A 22,879-nucleotide genomic window follows, 5' to 3' on the forward strand; every position below is an offset into this window, starting at 1 on the left:
TTGCGACCCACGCCGGCTGACCTTAACGACCCACGCCGGCCGACCTTCGGGACCCATGCTGCCCGACATTCAGGACCACGCCAGCCGACCTTCAGGACCCATGCCGGCTGACCTTCGGGACCCATGCCGGCTGACCTTAACAACCCACGCCGGCCGACCTTCGGGACCCATGCTGCCCGGCATTCAGGACCACGCCAGCCGACCTTCAGGACCCATGCCGGCTGACCTTCGGGACCCACGCCGGCTGACCTTAACGACCCACGCCGGCCGACCTTCGGGACCCATGCTGCCCGGCATTCAGGACAACGCCGGCCGACCTTCAGGACCCACGCCGGCCGACCTTCGGGACCCATGCTGCCCAACATTCAGGACCACGCCAGCCGACCTTCAGGACCCACGCCAGCTGACCTTCGGGACCCACGCTGGCTGACCTTAACGACTCACGCCGGCCGACCTTCGGGACCCATGCTGCCCGACATTCAGGACCACGCCAGCCGACCTTCAGGACCCACGCCAGCTGACCTTCGGGACCCACGCTGGCTGACCTTTGGGGCCACGCCGGCCGACCTTCGCGACCAATGTTGGCCGACCTCTGTGACACACCATTATTGCTTAGCTTTAATGAGACAGATGAGCCTGCTTGTTTCATTCAATCTTCCGTGCTTTTTCATTCAATGTTACATTTTTGCTAAGGACTTCAGCTGACAATTTAAGTTCCCACTGCATCCTTTGAAAACAAACAAGAAGTTCGACTCAAACTCACCATGCTTAGTCTTCAGATGCCTTTGAAGTCTTGAGAGGTTTTAAAATTTAATTTGCTAGTACTTCCCTGCGTATAACACACACGGGCTTTGCATCCTGATTTGCATTGGCAGAATTAGCAAAGTCACACCTCAAAAAAAATCATCTTTATACTACTTTATTCCTGATTTCAGTTTCTTCTCAATTGGTTGTGCACCACAGGCCCTGGAGCTGGGTGGCACGGTAACACAGTGGTTAGCACAGTTGCTTCACAGCTCCAGGGTCCCAGGTTTGATTCCTGGCTTGGGTCACTGTCTGTGTGGAGTCTGCACGTTCTCCCTGTGTCTGTGTGGGTTTCTTCCGTGTGCTCCAATTTCCTCCCACAGTCCAAAGATAAGACCATAAGACATAGGAGTGGAAGTAAGGCCATTCGGCCCATTGAGTCCACTCCGCCATTCAATCATGGCTGATGGGCATTTCAACTCCACCTACCAGCATTCTCCCCGTAGCCCTTAATTCCTCACGACATCAAGAATTTATCTATCTCTGCCTTGAAGCCATTTAGCGTCCCGGCCTCCACTGCACTCCGCGGCTGAAGAAATGTCTCCGCATTTCTGTTCTGAATTTACCCCCTCTAATTCCAAGGCTGTGCCCACGGGTCCTTGTCTCCTCGCCTAACGGAAACAGTTTCTTTGCGTCCACCCTTTCTAAGCCATGTATTATCTTGTAAGTTTCTATTAGATCTCCCCTTAACCTTCTAAACTCCAAAGAATACAATCCCAGGATCCTCAGCCATTCATCATATGTTAGACCCGCTATTCCAGGGATCATCCGTGTGAATCTCCGCTGGACACGCTCCAGTGCCAGTATGTCCTTCCTGAGATGTGGGGACCAAAACTGGACACAGTACTCCAAATGGGGCCTAACCAGAACCTTATAAAGGCTCAGTAGCACATCGCTGCTTTTATATTCCAACCCTCTTGAGATAAATGACAACATTGCATTCGCTTTCTTAATCACAGATTCAACCTGCATGTTTACCTTTAGGGAATCCTCGACTAGCACTCCCAGATCCCTTTGTACTTTGGCTTTATGAATTTTCTCACCGTTTAGAAAGTAGTCTATGCTTGGATTCTTTTTTCCAAAGTGCAAGACCTCACATTTTCTCACGTTGAATTGCATCAGCCATTTCCTGCACCACTCTCCCAAACTGTCTAGATCCTTCTGCAGCCTCCCCACTTCCTCAGCACTACCTGCCTGACCACCTAACTTCGTATCATCGGCAAACTTCGCTAGAATGCCCCCAGTCCCTTCATCCAGATCATTAATATATATGGTGAACAGCTGCGGCCCCAATACTGAACCCTGTGGGACACCGCTGGTCACCGGCTGCCATTCCGAAAAAGAACCTTTTATCCCAACTCTCTGCCTTCTGTCAGACAGCCAATCCTCAACCCATGCCAGTAGCTCACCTCGAACACCATGGGCCCTCACCTTACTCAGCAGCCTCCTGTGTGGCACCTTATCAAAGGCCTTTTGGAAATCCAGATAGACCACATCCGCTGGGTTTCCCTGGTCTAACCTACTTGTCACCTCTTCAAAGAATTCTAACAGGTTCGTCAGGCATGACCTCCCCTTACTAAATCCATGTTGACTTGTTCTAATCCGACCCTGCTCTTCCAAGAATTTAGAAATCTCATCCTTAACGATCGATTCTAGAATTTTACCAACGACCGAGGTTAGGCTAATTGGCCTATAATTTTCCATCTTTTGTCTTGATCCTTTCTTGAACAAGGGTGTTACAACAGCGATCTTCCAATCATCCGGGACTTTCCCTGACTCCAGTGATTTATGAAAGATCTCAACCAACGCTTCTGCTATTTCTTCAGCCACCTTCCTCAGAACTCTAGGATGTAGCCCATCCTGTGGGATGTGCTGGTTAGGTGGATTGACCATGCTAAATTGCCCTTAGTGTCCAAAACATTTGGGCTGGGTGGGGTTACTGGGTTACGGGGATAGGGTAGAGGTGTGGGCTTAGGTCGGGTACTCATTCCAAGGGCCGGTACAGACGCGATGGGCCAAATGGTTTCCTTCTGTATTGTAAAGTCTATGATATGAGCTCTGTATGCAGCTCACACCAGCACTGCTTTGTCCTGCTGTGGACTCTCTTGAGAAGCTCTCTCCAGCAGATTCAGTTGTGAGACACTACCCTGTTTGTGTCTCTGGCCCTCTCTTCTTATCATAAAATAACGCATCTTCAGTTCTTCCCACAGACCTGTTGCTTGCTTGCTGTCAGCTACAAAATGGAGGAATCTCTCCTCCATGAGTTTACACCCAAAGCACAGACATACATGGTGTGTGGCGCAGTGTACATGCCGGATGCGTGACCTTCTCTCTGGCGCCGCTTCTGGTGGAAAGAGTCCATCGTCCATATTTAAAGACCAGTCGTATCTGACATTCTCAACTTAAAAACCAGTCACACACCTTTTTTTAAACTTTGAAACTTTATTTCCAATACCCGATTTTTCCAAGTTTATGACTTTTTACGACTGAAAATTAAACATTTCAGTTGAACATGTGCATCCTTACATTTACACACAAACTTTGTTTTAAATATATTCCCATTTCTTTAGAAATTTAAACAAGTATAGAAAATATTCCAACTTGTTTTTACTTTACAAACTACGACTTTAGAGGAGATGAAGTAACTTGTCAAACACACACAATGTCACACTATTTCTTCCTGGTTCCACTGAATTGCACTATCCAAACATCCAAGTCATCTCCTTCTCCATTCTTAATAAAAGCTCTGACTTCCTGGTTTCCAGAGAGTGTCAACACAAAGTGATGACTGTACAGGTTTCTTCCCATGTTGACATGTGTCAGCCATATTGACTGGCCTTATTTGATCGGTATTTCTCACTGACAAACCTAGCCTGGCTTCTCGCTCACTGTCCAGTAGCTGCATTCATCCCAGTCACAGACTGCTGACCACTTCCGGACCTGTACTTTATGCTGTGGGAGTGCAAGTGGATGTTGTGCTGGCCATTGCGCAGCTTGACCATGGAGCCGCAGGTCACATACTGCCGATTGGTGGCGGAGGGGGGAGCCAAGCACCGCAAAGAGGGCAAGCACCAGAGCGGAGCTGCAAGCTGGGGCCACCATCATTAGCATCGCATGCCCATGTGGCCGCCCGTCAGCCCCTGTCTGCCCCACCCCATGCACGCCCAGCCTTACACTTACCACCCCCTCAATCACCACAGTCCATCAGGGACTGCCCGCGTCCGGCATTCTTAAAAGCTGGCCACAGCCATTGGGCACTTCTCCCGTGATCGGGAATGCTGCGATCAATCACTCCGTAACCCTCCCGACACCTGCCCGCAACCCACCCACGGGTCCCCACCCTGAGTTTGAAAATCCTGATGTACACATAATTTGTACATTTGTATGTTTGAAACATAGCTACTTTCTGACTCTCTCCCTCCAGAAAGGACAACAAAGGATTCTCATTGCCGTGTGGGAAATAGCACTATCTATCTGCTGGCAGTACCTGGACTGTGTGCTGTAGACTGGCAGGAGGTCGGAAAATTGTCTGTGTTTTCTGGGTCCATACCCACTGTCACTTAAAATCTGCAGAGCAGTCAAAGATCAAGTGACTGAATGTCCTACTTAATAGTACTGGGATCAGGAGAGCAGCAATTTCAGTCGCATTCTCCTAATTCGTATGTAGCTACATTTTCTAGCTCCATTGACTATACAGGACTGTGGAATCATGTTTTGAAGCAGCAGTGCACAGCACTAAATAGGACAGAGATCAAGTTTAATGACTGAATTAACTGCATTGTTTGCACTGTAAAATGGGAAGCAGCCAGCCTGCTCTCACTGGGTTACCAGCAGAAAAGTCTGGCATCAGGTACCCCACACAATGTACCACCTTCCTATGCTGTAATACCACCTGATGGCAAGTGGAGGGAAATGCAGCCCCCAAAGATGTTAATTGAGCAAGATTTCCTGGTTGGCAGCTCCAATACTCCTAGCAGATCGAGTCGGGGTCAAAATCAGATCAACCATGAAATACAATGTGGAAAGATGTGAGGTTATGCACTTTGGAAGGAGAAATTAAGGCATAGACTATTCTCTAAATGGAGAAACGATTCGGAAAGCAGAAGCACAAAGGGACCTGGGAGTCCTTGTTCACGATTCTCTTAAGGTTAATGTGCAGGTTCAGTCGGCAGTTAAGAAGGGAAATGCAATGTTAGCATTCATGTCAAGAGGGCTAGAATACAAGACCAGGGATTTACTTCTGAGGCTGTATATGGCTCTGGTCAGAACCCATTTGGAGTATGTGAACAGTTTTGGGCCCCGTATCTAAGTAAGGATTTGCTGGCCTTGGAAAGGGTCCAGAGGAGGTTCACAAGGATGATCCCTGGAATGAAGAACTTGTCGTATGAGGAACGGTTGAGGATTCTGGGTCTGTACTCATTGGAGTTTAGAAGGATGAGAGGGGATCTTATTGAAACTTACAGGATACTGCGTGGAAAGAGTGGTCGTGGAGAGGAAAAACTAGAACCAGAGGGCACCATCTCAGACTAAAGGGACGATCCTTTAAAACAGAGCTGAGGAGGAATTTCTTCAGCCAGAGGGTGGGGAATCTGTGGAACTCTTTGCCGCAGAAGGCTGTGGAGGCCAATTCACTGAGTGTCTTTAAGACAGAGAAAGATAGGTTCTTGATTAATAAGGAGATCAGGGGTTATGGGGAGAAGGCAGGAGAATGGGGATGAGAAAATATCAGCTATGATTGAATGGCGGAGCAGACTCGATGGGCCAAGTGGCCTAATTCTGCTCCTATGTCTTATGGTCTTATTGAATAGCAGAGCAGGCACAAGGGGCTGAATGGCCTACTCCTGCTCCTAATTCGTATGTAGCTACAATTTCTAGCTCCATTGATTATACAGGACTGTGGAATCATATTTTGAAGCAACAGTGCGCAGCATTAAATAGGACAGAGATCAAGTTTAATGACTGAATTTACTGCGTTGTTTGCACTGTAAAATGGGAAGCAGCCAGCCTGCTCTCACTGGGTTACCAGCAGAAAAATTGAAAGCTGGTCTGACAGTGGTTTAAGAGTGGCTCAATCACTGTGTTCTCCTTGTATCACATCTGGGAGAGTTTCAAAGGGAGACAATGGGAAGAAAAATGGATTGTTCTTTAATAGTATCTAAACCGTTAAAAACAAATACTTTGCAAATACACTCTGGGCAACAATTGGATACAGTGTTAATTCACACAATTGAATCAGCACAGGGAGATAAGTGAGAAAGTATAATGTAACAATCACAACAATAGGGGTGCAACGAATGTCATAATCTTAAGTGCTGTCTTTATAATGCTTATCCTTTATGCATTTTTGTTGATAAAATTTTATCTTTTAGTTTTTTAGGTATACTTCAGTGGGGCACATGGGGACACTCTGGATTTTTGTACTGCATTTAACATTTTCAACATTCGTTAAAAGGAACGTCTAGTTCTTCACTGATATTAAAAAATATCACCAATGTTCTGATTAAGGCTCTGTTTACGTGTTTGAACGTTTGTCAAACTAATATTTCTAGGATGAAATGGCCAGTCATTTTGTCTTTATAATAATCCCAAATGCGTATTTTGGACAGCCTACCAATCAGCACCTTTCCCCCTTGGAATATAAATGGTTGTGATCATTTAAAATTTGGCATTCTTGTGTTTGTGCTGATGAGTGCAAGTTGAAAAGCTTCGATAACAGGTCTCTCTCTTTTCAGCAATACTCACATGCTAATTTTGCAATATGGCTGCAATTGTTTGCAATTAAATTTGATCACAAATGTGCAAAACCTATTGCATTGATGTTAATGCACTCGCACAGTATATTCCTGTAAAGTTTTTGAACGAGCTTTGCAAGCTGCATCTCATCTGTTTCTCCCTTCCTGCCCTTGTAGACTATTTCGCAGTTTTAAAGACAACAAGTATGTTTACATGCTGTTGGAAGCTTGCCTTGGTGGAGAGGTCTGGAGCACCCTTCGGGACAGGTGAGCTGACCAGATATCGGTGTACATATATAATACTTCTTGTCTTTCTAAAGCAAGCCTTGTTGAACTTTGATTGAAGTCTATCTTATACAACATGTCTCACTGACCATGTGCCTCAATACATTCTTCTTGCGGCAGAGGTTCCTTTGATGAGTTCACAGCAAAGTTTTGTATTTCGTGTGTGACTGAAGCATTTGATTACCTGCATCACATTGGAGTCATCTATAGGGACCTGAAACCAGAGAATCTGATGATTGATACTGGAGGGTACATAAAATTGGTGAGTTGATTCTTAAGAATGAGATATATTTATAGTAATCTTTATTAGTGTCACAAGTAGGTTTATATTGACATTGCAATGAAGTTACTGTGAAAAGCCCCAGTCACCACATTCCGGCGTCTGTTCGGGTACGTAGAGGGAGAATTCCGAATGTTCAATTCACCTAACAGCACGTCTTTCAGGACTTGTAGGAGGAAACCGGAACACCCAGAGGAAACGCACGCAGACATAGGGAGAACGTGCAGACTCCGCACATACAGTGACCCAAGCTGGGAATTGAACCTTGGACCCTGGTGCTGTGAAGCAACAGTGTTAACCACTGTGCTACCGTGCCGCCAATTTGGGTGCACTAGGGTGATTTTGGTTGTCCTGGACTAGCAACCCAGAAGTGGTGAGTTTAAATATCACCATGAAGCCTTGTGAAATTTAAATCAAAAAGTCTGGTCAACTTGTGAGAAGGACGTCCATCAGGTCTGCTGGATTGTCATAAACAAAATAGTCCTGAAATCCTAATATCGAAAGAACATTTTTAAAGAACCTCATTCTATCTCTGAGGCATGTTTCAGTGCAGCATTGTAACAGCTACACCAATCAGAATCAGTCTTGTAGATGAACATGATGCCATGTTACATCAAACTATGGTGATCTTTCTCAACAATTCCACCTGTTGTTTCTATATTTGGACCTTGTAAGGCCAATGATTCACTAATAACAAAATGTATGACTGCACATTTTCATTTATAAATGCCGTGGACTACTTTCAGCAGTTTTAGAGTGTTTCTTTAAAAAATATTTTTATTCCGCTTTTTCAACGATATACATAACAGAAACCACAACAGGCACCACCAAACCAAACACCACTCTTGTAGAGCGCCGCCTTCGCCCTGTTAAAGGCCTCCCGCCTTCTTGCCAATCCCACCCAATGTCCTGGTATATGTGGATACTGCTACCTTCCCACTGCAACTTTCAATTCTCCTTGGCCCATTTTGGGACCCTCTCTTTCGATAAATAGCTGTGAAAACACACTATCGCCGTTTGCAATGGTTCAATCCCCTGTGGCTTCGGCCGAAGCGAACGGTGGATCTGATCTAGCTCCATGGGGGGACCCTGATCCTCCTTCCCCATCAACTTCCTAAACATCAACTCGAAGTATTCAGTCGGCCTTGGACCGTCCATCTGCGAAGGCAGACCCACGATCCTCAGGTTCTGCCACTTCGACCTATTCTCCAGATCATCGACCTTCGCTCTCAGGGCCTTATTTGTTTCCTCCACTCCCCACAGCTCAGCATCACGGGAGACCAACTGATCACTGTCGTGGCAGCCTCTCCTCCACCCCCTTCAACATCTGGCCATTCTGTCACACTGTCTCCGATGTCTTTTCCAACGCCTCCTTTAGCTGCACTAAGGCATCATCCACCGACTTTCTGAGGGTCTCCATCATTTGCCTCCCATGCCTCTCAAAATGCTTACCGAACTGTGTATCAAATTCGACAGCCATTACCTCCACCAACCTATCTACTGCGATTAGGTGTGGATCCACCTAATGAACTTGTTCCATCATATTAGATCGCCCTGGCCTCTGTACCTTGCTTGGTTTTGTGATGATCTGCTGTTCCCTCCACAACCTGGCAAGGCACCCGCGGTGACGAGCTGGAGGTGGAGGAATATGTGGCACCCTATTGACTGATTCACTCCTGGTAAACCTGGCCCAGAGGCTCAGCATCTGACAGCAACCGAGCTGGGTTCTGGGATCCAGCAGACCTCTAACTGCTGTCTCGCCTAGGGGTTCCTGCCTTTCCTGATGTGCATCAGCAGCTGTGTGGTGCTCACCAGAATGTGACCCGGAAGCCTGACCACTACTGTCGCCCACCGAGGTGTTTGTCTCTGTGCTGGTGGAGGGTGGGGATGACAGCTGTGCCGCGAATATGGTGGACTCCTTGGAGCTCCCCTCCGAGGTGTCCACATGGGAGGTAGAGGGGGACCCGGATGGTTGGCACCATCGGATGGAGATCCTACGGGATAATGGACATCTGGTCAGTGGGAGGGGTGGACCATTCTGCATGGCATTAACAACTCACGTGTGACAGGTCACCTGGGTGGCAGCCGGTGGATCCTCACCCTGTGCCATACGCCAACCTCTACGTTGGTGACAGTCATACCCGTCACTCCAAAGCCCATCACTCATAGGGGGCGAGGACTCTGATGTCCGGCACCACGCTGGGCCCTCTCCTATCTGTTGTGGACCAACTCCTCCTGTGAGGACACAGAGAGGGCATCGTGATCTGTACGTTCATTGTGGAGGGAGTGGGGAGTGGTATGGGTGGGAGCACTGCTGGACATGGGTGGGGCCGGGGCACGGTATGGTGCTGGGTGGGTTGGTGCCAGGTGCATGGTCATCGGAGAGGTAGCCGGTGCTAACCCATACCTGCGGCCCGGTGAAGGCTATTGATCTTCTTATGGCACTGGGTGCTGGTCCACCTGGTGACGCTCCCCGAGCTGACGGCTGCTGCCACCTCTTCCCAGGCGACACTGGCTGCCCTGTGGCTGACCCTCCAAGCCCCTTGTGGGAACAGGGCATCCCATCTGCATTCAACCAAGTCCTACAATCTGGCCAGGTTGGCATCCGCGAATTGTGAGGGTGGTCTCCTCGGTGACTTGGTTGCGAGCTGAGTGGGGCTTGCACAGCAGGATCGGTTGAAGTGCTGCTCCCCCTTTTTGGTGGGGAGCTGGCGGGTCCGGTCCCAGTGAACCAACCGACGGGACCACCATTTGTGGCCCAAAGCGCGTGCAGCCTAATAAGTGGACCAATTATCGTTTTGATACCAGTGACGGCCTCTCCAGGTCGAACGTCAGGAAGCTCGCAGCAGATTCCACTCGGTAACACACTTAGAAACCTTCCATTAAATCGCGCCCCCGAGTTCACAGGGTGTGCCATCATTATTTGGGGCAGCACGGTAGCATGGTGGTTAGCATAAATGCTTCACAGCTTCAGGGTCCCAGGTTCAGTTCCCGGCTGGGTCACTGTCTGTGCGGAGTCTGCACGTCCTCCCCGTATGTGCGTGGGTTTCCTCCGGGTGCTCCGGTTTCCTCCCACAGTCCAAAGATGTGCGGGTTAGGTGGATTGGCCATGCTAAATTGCCCATAGTGTCCTAATAAGTAAGGTTAAGGGGGTGTTGTTGGGTTACGGGTATAGGGTGGATACGTGGGTTTGAGTAGGGTGATCATTGCTCGGCACAACATCGAGGGCCGAAGGGCCTGTTCTGTGCTGTACTGTTCTATGTTCTATGTTCTATTGTTCTCATTAACAACTAACACCAGTCTCCCAAGAATACCATTCCTCAATTAGTCAGTAAGTAGTGTACATAACGGGTACCCACCCTCATGACTAAGTCATAGCACAGCATAGAACATACACTGCAGAAGGAGGCCATTCGGCCCATCGAGTCTACACCGACCCACCTAAGCCCTCACTTCCACCCCATCCCTATAACCCAATAACCCCTCCTGACCTTTTTGGACACTAAGAGCAATTTAGCATGGCCAGTCAACCTAACCTGCACGTCCTTGGACTGTGGGAGGAATGAGCCAGCTGCCAGCCTCCAGTTGGTCTTTCCCAACAGCAGGTTGAGCAATCAAGGCAGTGTAAAACAAATTTACAATAATAATAATAATCTTTATTAGTGTCACAAGTAGGCTGACATTAACACTGCAATGAAGTTACTACTCAACCACAAGGCCCTGAGAGTTTACTAAGAAGATAATTGAGTTTTGTGTTCAACTGCCCAGCTACTGAAGGATCAGGCATTCTGCTGGCTATCACAGTCTGCTTATTTTATTTTGACCATTTTAAGTAGAATACCTTTAAAGAATAAATAATTTGCATTTGGGTATTTTTAATTGTTCGCTATTCTTTTCACTGTGATATCAATAGAAGACCAGTGATATAGGAGACAGCAGGACCAGGCATTCCCTGTATAGGGAGTTCTTGTATCATTTGGGGTGGCATGGTAGCACAGTGGTTAGCACTGCTGCCTCACAGCTCCAGGGACCCGGGTTCAATTCTGACCTCGGGTCACTGTCTCTGTGGAGTTAGCACTTTCTCCCCATGTCTGCGTGGGTTTCCTCTGGGTGCTCCGGTTTCCTCCCACAGTCCAAAGATGTGCAGGTTAGGTGGATTGGCCATGCTCAGTTGCCCCTTAGTGTCCAAAAGGTTAGATGGGGTTAGATGGGATACGGTGGAGGCGTGAAACTCTCTTTCAGTGGGTTGGTGCAGATTCAATGGGCTGAATGGCTTCCTTCTGCACAGTAAATTCTATGATTCTACCAGTCCACAGAAGAAGCGAGCTTCAGATCAGTCGGATCAGGTATACCAGGAAATTGAACTGGAATTTAACCCCAATCCCATTTTTAAAAACCAGCAAGTTGAGCCGGAATTCTTGGTCTATCTTTCCAGCATTGGGGTGTGCCAGATGTTCCTGAAAGGTGTGGGCAGCTGTCAGTGCCATACATAATAATAAACCTCCCCCTCCCCGATAACAGAAAATCGATTGAGTCAATGGCAAGTGTTGTGGCCAATGTGGATCACAGGTCAGCATCGCTTCATGACCACCATGATTGTGGAATGCATGTTTTAGATAACTGGGTGAATAAGTTTCACTGATTCTTTGTTTCCAGGTTGACTTTGGATTCGCTAAGAAGATTGGTAAAGGTCAGAAAACATGGACGTTTTGTGGCACTCCTGAATATGTATCACCTGAGATTATTCTAAATAAGGGCCATGATTTTGGTGTAGATTTCTGGTCACTGGGAATTCTTGTCTTTGAGCTTCTTACTGGAAGGTAAACAATCCTTTATATAACCGATTCTATCAGCAAGCACTGGACATGAAGAGATAGGCACAAAAGTAGAAAGTTCATTTTTTTCAAGTTGCTTGGTGTGTGCCGAATTTTTTAAAATATTTATAGTTTTTCCAATTCAGGGGCAATTTAGCGTGCCCAATCCACCTACCCTGCACTCTTTGGGTTGTGGGGGTGAGACATGGGGAGAATGTGCAAACTCCACACGGACAGTGACCAGGGGCCAGGATCAAACCCGGGTCCTCGGCGCCATGAGTCAGCAGTGTTAACCACTGTACCACCGTGCTGCCTGGTGTGTGCTGAATTAACTGATCTCAGACACTGGGCAGACTGAGATGGGGCCCCATCTTTAAAAGACACCCCAATCAGCGCTGAAAATGAACTCCCCAACTCCCACCATGGACGTGGAGAAACCCCACAACGGAGGTATTGGGAGCTCTCCTACTTACCTTGGCACCACTGGCAGGTTCCCCTCGACTGATTCCCGTTCTTATATGTTGTGAGTGTCACCGACGTGACTGAATATTAGTGAGGGGGGATAATGTGACTGGAAAGTCCTTTACCGAGATGGAAATTTATTAAAATGTATGGAAATAAGGTTCCCGTCCTTTCTAGGCAAGAGCCTCATTATGTCATTGGCAAGGGGCGGAGATTAATAGGAATAGAGATCTCACCAGCGAGAATCTAATTTCCCGATTCTCGGGGGATTTTGTGCCCCCCCACCATCGCCATTTCTGCTCGCGTGATCATGGACACAAAATATCCCCCCCACCACCACTGTCACTGTTAGATGGTATAATTGACCATATGTCCATGGGATAGTGTTATGGAGGGTAGCACATTGGCACAGTGGGTTAGCCCTGCTGTCTCACGGTGTCGAGATCCCATGTTCGATCCCGGCTCTGGGTCACTGTCCATGTGGAGTTTGCACATTCTCACCGTGTTTGCGTGGGTTTCACCCACACAACCCAAAGATGTGCAGGGTAGGTGGATTGGCCACGCTAAATTGCCCCTTAATTAGAAAAAATGAATTGTGAACTCTAAATTTATATTTTAAAAAGGGATAGCGTTATGGGCCAGGGTTTAGAAAACTCCAAAGTATATCATGGAGTTCACCTGACCTACAACTGTTTATTAATTTTGGTTACGATGAATATAAGGGTCTGCCTTTCAGGTGTTATTCAACAGAGGTCATAGGCGCTTTTAATCAAAAAATAAGCTTTATTCTATGAATTTAGTTACTATTTTTATAAACACACACAGTATTTTTATCAACTACCAAACATAGAGACCCACAGCTACATTACTCTATGTATAACCCTTAATGAATCCCCCTTTACTGTTCCAATTTAATAACAAGATCCAAGTAGAAACCAGAAACCCCTTTTCAAAGTTGTGGCCCAGCATACGGCACTCTTACTGTCTTTAAGACTTGGCATTGATACTCTGTTTCCCTTCTCAAACAGCAGGTTTTAATTCCTTCCGGAAAGCAGTTATCTCTTTTCAAGTTATCAAGTAACCTGGAAACAGCTTTTAAAATACAGATAGAGAGACAGTTCTTTCAACCCGTGCAATACAAAACCAGGCAAAACTCAAAGCGAAAATAAAACCAACTCCCAGAGCCACAGCCCAGCTCCACCCACACGATGACATCACAAGCCTTGTGATAAGACAAAAACATTTCTGAAAGGGATCCTCCCATGACAATATTGAGAATCAAGATCATTCAAATGCAAATTAGATTTATTTTAGAAGCAAAATTTGGGGATATGGTGGATGAGTCATTTGAGACACGTGTTAACTAATGTGCTTCAGAAGCTGAAAGTTGGCTTTGGACCAGCGATTCTCAAAGCTCTGCAACACTGGGGTTTTTCTTGTGTTATTTCTGAGTTTGTTGTAGATCATTTGATCGGAATTTATTGCAATAGTCAAATGTCATTGGGTAATGCAACTACCAGGATTGTAGAGGGCAAAAAACATCAAGTTTGGTGTTTTTGTCTCCAGTAATTCTTATTTTCTACCCTGCTGCTGACTATCCTAATGACCAGATCACTCATCCCCTCCCTGTACTGGATGGCACTTTGCAGGCGGTTAGTAGCCAAACTGACCTCCTGGGCAGCAGTCTCCCAGGGCGGAGAGGTGCAATCAGTTTGTGTGCTTCTTTGTGCCATTCATGAGGTAGAACATATGCTGGTGGGACTGTTCTCCCCAAATAAGGGCTTTAAGGGCCTTGACACTGAAAACTGGAGCGGCCTTCTTCTTGAGGCTGCTCTCCTTTTGCCTCTGGGTTGCCGACATCCTGCATGGACTGGTGAAGTCAGGTGGGCTGGAGAGTGTCATAATATCCACTCATGTATATCATAAGATGCAGACAGGCAGTGATTGACACACAGGATAACCAATGTCACAGAACAACCAATCACCAGACAGGACACCACCACTATAAAGCCCAGAGGGCATTAAGACTCTCCCTCTCACACAGGACATGGCAAAGGAGTGAACAGTGAACAAGCCAGTGAACATCATCACCATGTGGTAGAGAGCTAGTCTGGTCAAGCCAGTAGGAGATTATCAGTTAGGTTAATAGAGTGTCAACCCACAGCAGATTATGTACAGCAAACAGCAGGCTCAATAAAACAGTGTTGGACCAGGGGCTGGTTTAGCTCACTGAGCTAAATCGCTGGCTTTTAAAGCAGACCAAGCAGGCCAGCAGCACGGTTCAATTCCCTTACCAACCTCCCCGGACAGGCGCCGGAATGTGGCGACTAGGGGCTTTTCACAGTAACTTCATTGAAGCCTACTTGTGACAATAAGCGATTTTCATTTTTTCATTTCATTTCTCCTGTGTCGGAAGCCTGTTTCCCGTTTCACTGCATCCAGTTGCAGTCGATGTTAGACCAACACAGATAACATACCAGAGAGGGTGATGAGAGTGTGCTGGACTGGTGTTTAAATATGGCGGCGGGACCTTTGAGCCCGCCAGCTGAGGGCGGGCGGCCGAATCAGCCTCTGGCCCGCCAGGAGATTCGGAAAAGTACTCGCCTGTGCATAATTAATGAGCTTCCAAGCACAGCATCTGGCAGGGGATCCTGTCATTCTTGCCAGTGGGAAAGGTGACATCAGAGCCCCCCACCACCGCATTTAATCTCAGAAACGGAGAATTCCACCCTCTGTTCAAGATGATCATAAGAAATGTATGCAGAATGTGCACGTGGGATGCAAGGAAAAATGAAATGAAAATGAAAATCGCTTATTGTCACGAGTAGGCTTCAATGAAGTTACTGTGAAAAGCCCCTAGTCACCACATTCCGGCACCTGTCCGGGGAGGCTGGTACGGGAGAGGGGTGCTGGAGAGAAGGTAAGGGGTGGACCTTGAGGGAGAGAACATTGAAAACAAAATAATGCTTGTCCTATTTAAAGGGCCCAGGTCCAGGAAAGTGGAATTCATTGGACAGTTCTATTAAAGAGCTGCCACAGGCATAATGAGTGCCATGACACCCTTATCATTCACCAGTCTTGACCAAGTGTTTGGTGATTTCTTTTTATCTCCACATTCCTTTGTTGGTTCAAGTACTTTTGTCAATGGGTGATCAACCAGGCAATCATTTTGAAGGCCGCGGATAGTGGAGAAGAACATTAGGCAGATCAGACTGGCCAACCAATGTCCCATTCCTTCAGCATCCCAATCCTTTCAGCTGCAGAGGGAAGTGAAATGATCTTGTTGCAGCGCACACCCTGCTGATGGGAACCTTTCTCCCTGATAGATCCTGTTCCAGAAACTCCAAACGCAATCACAGAGAAAGACGTGCCTGATTAATTGCTTTTTTTCTGGAAAGTTCTGTAGAAGCACACCGATCACATGTCATGCAACTGCAGAAAAGGTTTGTCACCATGATCAGTAACCAAAATTGCCAGTTTGGCCACATCCACCAAAAATAAACAGCTCCTTTTCTGCTGGCCCAGGAAGACACACCCAGAAATGCCACGGGTATCAGCCTTCTCAAGGTCTGGGTCAACAGACAGGCACGTGTTGAGCTGTGCCATCTGCTATCATTTCATGTGTGGTCACCTGACAGCTAAAAGTTGAAACCTGTGAAAAAGAAAATGTTTTCATTTGCAATGTGCTCTCGGTATATCACTCCTTGGCCTGTGGGCTCGACATAGCTGGCACCAGTGTTTTTCAAACTTTTTCCCTTGGGACCCACTTTTACCAACCGACCTTCATGACCCACGTCGGCCAACCTTCGCAACCTATGCCACCCAAACATCTTGACCCACCATTATTGCTTACCTTTAATACGACAGATGAGCCCCCTTGGTCCCCACAATCTCACTTGCTTTGTCAATCAATGTTAAGTTTCTGCTAAAGACTGCAGCTAATGATTTAAGTTCTCACTGCATCCTTTGAACAAAATCATTAGGTTTGTCCTCTAACTTGCATGCCTTTGTCGTCCAATGCTTTTGAAGTTTTGCCAGTACTTCCCTGCACATTACACACATGGGCTTCGCATTCTGATTTGCATTGGCACAATTAATAAAGCCATACCTCAAGAAATCATCTTTATTTTGCTTTGTCTGATTTCAGCTTATTCTTAATGGGTTGTTCATCAGAGGCCCTGAAGCTCACATCACCACTGCTTTATCCTGCTGTGGATTCTCCTGAGTAGCTCACACACCACTACTTTGTACTACCCTGGACTCTCCTGTGCAGCTATCTCCCGCAGATTCAGTTGTGAGATCCTGGCCTGTTTGGGTCTCTGGCCCTCTCTTCCTTATTCTGAAACTGTCCATTTTCAGTTCTTCAGTCCTGTTGCTTGCTTCCTGGCAGCTATAAGATGGAGGAATCTCTCCTCCAATTTTGTGCCTGGAGCACATGACATCAGTGTACTGCTGACTGCTCGCTGCTGCCGCTTCAGGTGCAAAGACTCCGTCAATCTTTTAAAAATCTGGTCCTGGGATAGCACGCTGACATCAGGAGGAGGTGGTTTGCTCTGCCGGGTTCCGGGGCTGCACACTGCTCGATCTAGTTGAGAGGGCACGCATGCGCGGGACGGCCGGCATTGTTGAAAGCCAGTCACTGCTGTTGGGCACTTCTTCCTGCAATTGGGAACGCCACAATCAATTGCTCTGTAATCCTCCCGACACCTGCCCATGACCCACCAACAGGTTGCGACCTTGATTTTGAAAATACACAGCACAGAATCAAATATGTCAGTCTGGCTATTTACTAGGGTGGGTAATATGTAGGCAGTTTCAGACGGAGTGAAGTTCTGAGCAGGAAACCCAGGAGTATGGCTGCAGTCTGTGATGCTTTTTGGTCCTGACGGATTCCTGCCTGGAAGTAAGCCTGATTCACAGGGTTGGCCTTCAATTAGGTCAGATGCTCTTCAAACGAGGTCGCAGGACCAGGCATTATCATGGAATTTACAGTGCAGAAGGTGGCCATTCGGCCCATCGAGTCTGCACCGGTTCCTGGAAAGCGCACCCTACCCAAGGTCAACACCTCCACCATATCCCCATAACCCAGTAACCCCACCCAACACTAAGGGCAATTTTGGACACTAAGGGCAATTTATCATGGCCAATCCACCTAACCTGCACATCTTTGGACTGTGGGAGGAAACTAGAGCAGCCAGAGGAAACCCACACACACACGGGGAGGATGTGCAGACTCCGCACAGACAGTGACCCAAGACAGAATCGAACTTGGGACCCTGGAGCTGTGAAGCAATTGTGCTATCCACAATGCTATTGTGCTGACCCATTATCCCAATACGATGTTGGAGCGGCGGATGTCTGATCCCAGAGCTGATTGATGTTCCCATTCCGAATTGGGGGAGGGGGATACTTTAACTAGCCCAGAATTTCTTCACGTGCACACTCATTTCCATAAACTGAGCATTTAAACAAAAATCTCATATTTGTCTAGGACTCAATTTTTTTTCTATTAACATTACTCGGTATACTCTTGTGATATAAAAGAAATATATTGAAAAGAAGTTCCTCAATGGAACATTGTGGGAATAGAAAAAGATTCTTCCATGTACAGTGAAATGAAAAACTCAATCTTTATAAACAGCTTTACCACTTCATTATATATAGTGCACGGGGGGGGAATCTTACACTCCACATTATTACACGACCTTTGCATGCTTATTGAACAATATATTTTTCCTTAACAGGGGAGAATTTCAAATGATGCCAGGTTCCAAACCAAAATTGGTGATATGATTAGAGGTTTCACCCAAATATGTCACTCTGATGTCTGATCAGATTTTGACCTCGGGCCTTATGCTTATGAATCAGTTGCATGAAACAAGACAGCTGAAGATACAAATTGGACATCCTGATGCAACCCATTACCTGGAACCTGACAAACTCCCAGGACTGGGTGGCAGTGTAGGGGCTGGTTTGGGAGGGGAGTGCAGTAGAGGCGGCTCCTCGTGGCTTGGTAGAAACTTAACTATTAAACATTTTGGCTGTCTTTTAATGGCCCGCCAACCATCTCCTTAATGACAGCTAATTAGGCCATCAATGCTAAATCAATTGGGTGGAGCTGCCTCTTTTTTGGACCAGTTTCAATCAAGATGCTACAACTGATGATAAAACTCTGATTTGCATATAATGGGCATCAAGTGCCTGGTTCAGGCAGGATCTCTGTTCCATGTCACTGACATCCATTTTGGCAGAGGGTTCATTTCCAGGGGAGACGTAACAAATCGCAATGTGATATTTGTCATCCCAGTATTTATTTTATATCCAAAGAATTGTCATAATAATGTTGAATTTCTTCCCCAGTGAATAAAGAGCCATAGAAAATACAATTCCTGTCACAAATTCTTAAATATTTCAATATTTTGGATTTTTTATTGTGATTCATTTCAGAAGTTCTCTCGGCCAGTGAGCGGTTGTGGAAATTCCTCAGTTATATATATACATTTGGTTTAGGATTCCTGCAGTATATTGCCTGAGCATTAATGACCCTTTTCACCTTTGTTTAACAGCCCACCATTTTCTGGCTATGACCAGATGATGACCTACAACTTGATTCTTAAAGGGGTAGAAAAACTGGATTTTCCTAAGAAAATATCAAAACGCCCTGAAGACATTATTCGTAGGCTGTGCAAGTAAGAAAATTATTTATTCCAGTGCTGTGTAATTCATAAACCAGCAATGAAGAGAATAATTCAGAAAGTACTACTCATCAACACCAGAGGCATTACCATAAACTATTATAAAAATAACTTGTCAGCTGGTATCTATTCTCAAATTATTTTTTTAAAAAAGAATTGGATATACAGGTTGAGCATCCCTTATCCGAAAACTTCTGAAATCTGTACTTTTCGAACATGCTGCAGTTCCCAACGTTCCGTGCATGCGCAGTTCCCAACACGTGCTGCTCATGCGCAGATCCTAACATTCCGCACATGTGCAGTTCCCAATGCATGCCACGCATGCGCAGTATATTCTGAAATCCGGAAAAGTTCCGAAATCCTATACAAACTCGGCCCCCAGCATTTCAGATAAGGGATTTTCAAACTGCGTTCTTGAAAATTTACAAGACTATGGAGTGACAGCACAGGAGTGTGACTAACTGGGTAGCTATTTTAATATAGCTATTTTAATGGACTGGCATATGATGATGAACTGAATGGCCTCCCTCTGTGCTCTACCATTCAACATATGTCTAACATTTTTGCGTCACGTGAGGAAAAATCTGACTATGTTAATTAAATCATGTCCATGTTAACTTAAATTGAATCAATTGTGCATGCTATTTCATGATATGGTGGACTTATTCAAATCAAAGGATTGATTTTCTGTCAGGGAGTTGTGCAGGGTGAAGGAAGTGACATACTATTAGGTCTTCTGCAGTGCGAGGCCCAAGAAATGTAATCACTCAAACCTGGCTGCAAGTGCCAGCTGTCTACCTGGAAGAAACAGAACTTTGGGTAGGCGGAGGGCACTACTCGTAGATCTGAAGGAATGGCTCACAGCGAAGGGGGTTTGGGAGTGTAGTTTGGTCAAGAGAAGGACAAGGAACTTTGGTGAGGGGGTGGATGTAATGCGACATGAATCCAAGATCCCGGTTGAGGCCGCACTCATGCGTGCGGAACTTAGCTATAGGTTTTTGCTCAGGAATTCTGCGTTGTCGCGTGTCCTGAAGACCACCTTGGAGAACGCTTACCCGGAGATCAGAGGCTGAATGCCCCTGACTGCTGAAGTGTTCCCCGACTGGTAGTCTACCTCATACGCTGCAGGAAAGGATGTCCCGAAGCGTGGTACATTGGCGAGACCATGCAGACACGGCGACAACGAATGAACAGGCATCGTGCGACAGTCACCAGGCAGGAATGTTCCCTTCCAGTCGGGGAACACTTCAGCAGTCAAGGGCACTCAGCATCTGATCTCCGGGTAAGTGTTCTCCAAGGCGGTCTTCAGGACACGCGACAACGCAGAATTGCTGAGCAAAAACTTATAGCTAAGTTCCGCACGCATGAGTGCGGCCTCAACCGGGATCTTGGATTCATGTCACATTACATTCACCCCCCACCATCTGGCCTGGACATGCAAAATCCTACCAACTGTTCTGCCTTGAGACAATTCACACCTCTTTAACCTGTGATAATCCCTCTCTCTGGATCTGTAATGATTTGATTACCTGCAAATGCTCGCATTCCAAGCATTGTCTAGCATCTCTGGCTTTGTCTATATAAATGTTTCTGGAACATACCTATCCATTCACCTGAGGAAGGAGCAGTGCTCCAAAATCTCGTGTTTGAAACAAACCTGTTGGACTTTAACCTGGTGTTGTAAGACTTACTGTGCTCATCCCAGTCCAACGCCGACATCTCCACATCAAGGAACTTAGAGGCAGTGCATGCAAAACGTTTCCTTGTGGGGCAGGAGAAGCATTCCTGTCAAACACCTTTATTGGCCTCTTCTGCTGTTGGCTCCTCTTGCTCCCAGGTTGGTATGGTGGAGGAGCCTCAGGAACCTTTGCATGCAGTCTTTAGATTAAAATTGGTTCTCATGTCATCAGAGTCTGATCGCATGTTTAACAAAATACCTACTGTTTTTTAGCACGTTAAAATTACAACGTATGGGAACCATCCAGTTTCTGTTAAGCAGTTGGCTTAAAATCAGCCCTCAGATGTTTAATTAAACTGTAGATGGGTCAATCTATTCTAGAATATCATGGCGCCGAAGTCCCAGGTTCAATCCCGGTTCTGGGTCACTCTCTGTGTGGAGTTGCACATTCTCCCCGTTTTTGCATGGATTTTGCTCCCACAACCCAAAAATGTGCAGGGTAGGTGGATTGGCCACGCTGAATTGCCCCTTAATTGGAAAAAAATGATTGGGTACTCTAAATTTATGAAAATATATATATATTCTAGAATAACAAGGACAGAGAAGAAGGGCCCTAGTTAATATTAGTTAATACTAGTTAATATTATGTGGATAAAAGGATAAATTTAATTTAAAAGATAAGACATGGCAGTAGAACTCCAAGCCGTGGTTTGCTCTTCTTGCTCCATGTGGGGGGCCAGGAACATTTCCAGTTCCCAGGACCACCATGTGTGCAGGTGTCTCCAGCTACAGCTCCTGCAAGCCCAAGTCTCAGAGTTGGAACAGCGGCTGGGAACACTGTGGAGCATCTGCAAGGCAGGGAGTATTGTTGATAGCATGCGTAGAGAGGTGATCACACCTCTCAAACTCCACAGACAAGCAGGAAATGGATGACCACCAGGCGAGCAAGAGAGCTAGGCAAGCAGTGCACGAATATCCTGTAATAATTCGCCTGCAAAACAGATATACCACTTGGGATACTGTTGAAGGGAATGACCACTCAGGGCAAAGCATCAACAACCAAACACGTTGCAGCATGGTCGGTTCTGCTGCAGAGGGGAGGAGTTAAAATTGTGGGCATGCAATAGATAATAGGGGATTCAATTGCAAGGGGAATAGATAGACCTTTCTGTGGCCAAAAACGAGATTCCAGGATGATTGCTTCCCTGGTACTGGGGTCAAGGATGTCTCGGAGCGGTTCCAGGACATTCTGGAAAGGAGGGTGAACAGCCAGTGGCCGTGGTACACAGTGGTACAATCAACATTGATAAAAGAGGGATAATAATAATCACCTCTTGTCATAAGTAGGCTTCAATGAAAGTTACTGTGAAAAGCCCCTAGCCGCCACATTCCGACGCCTTTTCGGGGAGGCTGGTACGGGAATTGAACCCGCGCTGCTACCTTGTTCTGTATTACAAGCCAGCTATTTAGCCCAGTGTGCTAAACCAGCCCATGAGGTCCTGAAAGCAGAATATCGGGCATATACTCTTCCTCCACCACTCCTGCACCTTTTTCCATCAAAACATCCACCCGTTAATCAGGGAAAAGGACAAAAAAAACACCACTAGCGGGAGCTGTCAACTGTCCGATCACTCACACCATGGCCGCCACCATAAGTCCGCTAGAGTCCATTTTCAAGGATTACATAGCACAGCATTTGAAAAGCTGTGGTATAATCAGATGAAGTCAGCATGGATTTATGAAAGGGAAATCATGCTTGAGAAATCTATTGGAATTCTTTGAAGATGTATCTAGTAGGGATCAAGGGATATGGGGGGAAGGCGAGATCCGGGTATTGAACTCAATGATCAGCCATGATCGTAATGGTGGAGCAGGCTCGAAGGGACGAATGGCCTCCTCCTGCTTCTATTTTCTACCTACATATATTTTATGGCAACTAAACATCTTCCCTGATACTAAAATTTCATCTCTGCTATGTGCAACTAAATTGTAATTGTGAAGTGGGCAATATTGTTACCATTTTACTGCACAGAAGAAATCCTGGGCGGGATTCTCCCTTTTGGGGCCAAGTCCCCACGCCCGCTAGAATACAGGCGAGAATCACTCCGGACATTTTCCTCAAAATCCGG

General features: G+C 46.5%; 1 protein-coding gene across 1 annotated transcript in view; it reads left to right on the plus strand.

Annotated features, from left to right (window-relative positions):
* prkg2 (protein kinase cGMP-dependent 2) overlaps positions 1-22,879 on the plus strand; it is a 221,626-nt gene that overhangs the window by 183,921 nt on the left and 14,826 nt on the right. Inside the window, exons 13-16 of the mRNA XM_038791780.1 lie at positions 6,714-6,803; positions 6,942-7,083; positions 11,758-11,921; positions 18,944-19,066. Coding sequence (XP_038647708.1) covers positions 6,714-6,803; positions 6,942-7,083; positions 11,758-11,921; positions 18,944-19,066 — 519 coding nt within the window. The remainder of the gene's footprint in view (positions 1-6,713; positions 6,804-6,941; positions 7,084-11,757; positions 11,922-18,943; positions 19,067-22,879) is intronic.

The sequence above is a fragment of the Scyliorhinus canicula genome, chromosome 3, assembly GCF_902713615.1.
Source record: "Scyliorhinus canicula chromosome 3, sScyCan1.1, whole genome shotgun sequence".
Classification (NCBI taxonomy): Eukaryota; Metazoa; Chordata; class Chondrichthyes; order Carcharhiniformes; family Scyliorhinidae; genus Scyliorhinus; species Scyliorhinus canicula.